This window comes from Pediculus humanus, genomic scaffold (assembly GCF_000006295.1).
Source record: "Pediculus humanus corporis 1103172107501 genomic scaffold, whole genome shotgun sequence".
Taxonomy (NCBI): domain Eukaryota; kingdom Metazoa; phylum Arthropoda; class Insecta; order Psocodea; family Pediculidae; genus Pediculus; species Pediculus humanus.
In genome coordinates, this window is record NW_002987117.1 from 134038 (window position 1) to 137176 (window position 3139).

General features: G+C 28.4%; 1 protein-coding gene across 1 annotated transcript; it reads right to left on the reverse strand.

Annotated features, from left to right (window-relative positions):
* Positions 1 to 657: 657 nt before the first annotated feature.
* On the reverse strand, positions 658 to 2203 carry Phum_PHUM157670 (uncharacterized protein; the record flags this gene model as incomplete). The annotated part of the gene is made up of 5 exons (XM_002424832.1): positions 658 to 674; positions 719 to 853; positions 1027 to 1174; positions 1498 to 1723; positions 2175 to 2203. 5 exons carry the CDS (start codon positions 2201 to 2203, stop codon positions 658 to 660), a joined length of 555 nt encoding a protein of 184 aa, XP_002424877.1.
* Between the last annotated feature and the right edge of the window lie 936 nt (positions 2204 to 3139).

Here is a 3139-nt window from a genome sequence, read left to right on the forward strand (position 1 = left end):
TTCGTGAAATTTTTTTTTTAAAAAAAACTTTCATTTGTTTTTAAAGGGTTTTATTTCCTGTCGTCCATTCACAATTAAAGGGTTGTTAACGAGGGTGAACCTCGACCTACGTATACGATAATCATTCTTAAAAGTTTCGATCGATCGAATAAATTAATAAAAAAAAAAAAAAAAAGGTTTGATATCGTTTGTAAAAAAATTTCCCTTTTATTAGGAAAAGTTTAATGAATGAAAAAAAAAACTTTTCCGTTGCGTACGACTAACGACACACAAGCGACACCTAACGGATTTTGTTTGAACTAAAACAATAAAGAGCGCTCTATCGGTTGCGAATGAAATTAAAAACGTAAAGAAAGGTCATGATTTACACATTGAAAATGTTTATGAATGGAAAATTTTTTTTTTAAAACCATTTTGAAATTTAAATTTTTTCTTTTTGTTTTTCCGAACAAAAAATTTATTATAAAAACGTTTCGTGATTAAATTTTAAAATTTTAATTAATTGTTTCCGTAAATTTTGATTTATTCACGCTTTTTTTCATCATAAATTCAAAATGATTTTTTTTCTTTTTTATTCCCCTTTCGAAAAGTAAATCGAATCAAAATACGAGAGAGAGAAAGAGAGAGAGGGGAATAATCGATAGGTTTGATTGACGTTCAAAGTTTTTTCTTTCCTTTTAAAAAAAAAAAACAAACTGGAAAATCCAAACGAACAAACCTTTAACAGCTGGACGCATTCCATGAGTCCTTGTATGAGCCCCAGATGAGGCACTGGTATCGTGACCACCGTTGTAGTTTCCGTTGTTGTTTCCCAAACTTCCGGAAACAATTGATGAAGGAGATGATAATTTTTCTGGAATAATTAATAACAACTTTTAAAATTCACTTTCTTTTTTTTGTTTTGTAAAAAAATTACAAAATAATTCATATAGTTTTATTTTTATTATTCTTCTCACTTCTGGAAAATTCCCTTTTCCAGTTCCTGTTTTCATCGTTAGCAAAAAAAAAAAACCTTTTAATACTCACCTGCGAGTAAAGGATTAGCTGCGGCGATGTTAAATTTTGCATTTCTTTGTCGCAATTCGTTTAATGCTTGTTGTGTCGTTAAAATATTTTTATTATTCGATGTGGTTGTGCTGGAAACATCTGATACTATATCATTATTATTCTCCTCCTGGAAAAATCAGTTTTTTTATTAATACAAATTATTTAATTCCTTCTTTTTTATTGTTCCATTATCCGTTTATCTTCTGCTTTAAGACTTTTATGAATATTTTAGAATGTAAAGATTACGTTCGAGTCTTACATACATTTTCGATTGTTGTTGTTGTTGTTGTTAAGGGCAACAGTTTTCAATAAGTGAAAGGAAACTCGTTTAAGTTTAAAAACAACTCGAAGTTGTTATTGTTTTCATTGAATTTTCAAATTTTTTTTTGTTAGTTATTTAACTTAAAAAAAGATAATCGGAAAACGAGGAAATTTTGTTTTTTCACCTACTTTTACTTCGACTCCGGCAAAATCCGTGAGAAACGTGTCGAGTTCCAACGAGCAACCCAATTGATTAAATAATTCAACATCAACCTCGCTTAAACTGGACTCCAGACTGGAAACGAGTCCCGTGAGATCTGATTGACTTAATTCGGGAGGTTCCTGCTGTTGATTTGTCGTTTCCAAACATTGATTTAGATTTAAATTATCAATTTTCGTTTCGGCTTCTGGCGACCTGAAAATTTTCCCCGTTAAATTATTTTTATTTGTTTTTATTTTATTTTAAATTTGTTAATCCATAAGTGATAGAAAAAAAAAATACTTCATGTATAATAAAATGAATAAATATATAAACAAAATAAATTTCTTTTTAACAATAAACGCCCGTAAATTTTAACTTATGCTTACAGCATTGCGCGAGTGAGTGCAAACAAATTTGCATAGTACTCATTTTTTAAGGCGTTTGCCAACTTGGTTTTTTTTAAGTTTTCAATTTGTTAACTTATGAAACCTCATTGGAAAATTGATTATAAATGATTTAAGTCACAATTATTACTATTATTATTATTATTATTCTTTTAATTTTGCTATGAATCTGTGACTTTTTTTTCATGTCGACCCGACGGGTTACGTCGACTAATATAATTCAAATAGGTATGTATATATTAATAATCATTAATACTTACCAGAGGAGATCATCGTCAATAAAAGGCATGCTCGGCACAAATGCCGCAGCATTTTGATAGGGGCGAAGCCCCAAATGTGCGTCCGCCAGTTTGATGTGAACCCGGACGCCCCTCCCCCTTTCTATGTTTAACCTACGATTATTATCTGACTGGATTTAAAACGGGCGATATGGACAAGGTACGAGCGATGTCGCGGTATTTTTGAAACTTGATCCAAAACATGTAAAAATTGTGTATTGGCCCGCTGGAAAAAAGAAAAAAAACAACAAATTAACAACAAATTAATAAAAAAATTTCAAAAATTTAATAAATAAACAAACAAATTGAGCAACCAAATCGATAAATTGTTATAAAATTTTTTAGGTATAAAAAAAACAAAAAACAAGAAAAAACTGGAGAAACAACCGAAACAACCAAACAAAATAATCGCAACAAATTTTTGACTTTTTAAATAACTCTTTTTTGAAATTAATAATAATAATAATAAAATCAAGATGAAAAAAAAAAGATAATAATGATAAAAACTAGAAATTTCTAAAAAAAAATTATTTAACGTTTGTAGAAAATTGATAATAACAACAATAATAATAGAGTTCAATGAACTTTTAGCAAATTACACCAAACCCTGGAACCAGAAGATTCACTTTCGATATCTGATATAACGTTGTTGTTGTTGTTTTTTTTTTTTTTTTTTATCATTTGGCTGGAAATAAATTTTACGAGTTAAAAAAAAAAAAAAAAAAAAAAAGTGAGAGTTTAATGACTGAATCATCACTTTCCCTTCGAAGTCGACGCAAATTGCCATTTCGGTATACTTTTCTCATTTCTTTTTTTTTTTTTTTTTTTTTATACTCGAGTGAAAGTGAAAATAAAAAATCTTTTTTTTCCGTATATTGTTAATAATTTTAAATCGCACTAAAAACTAATAATTATATATATAAAAAATTTTTTTTTCGCCAAAATAT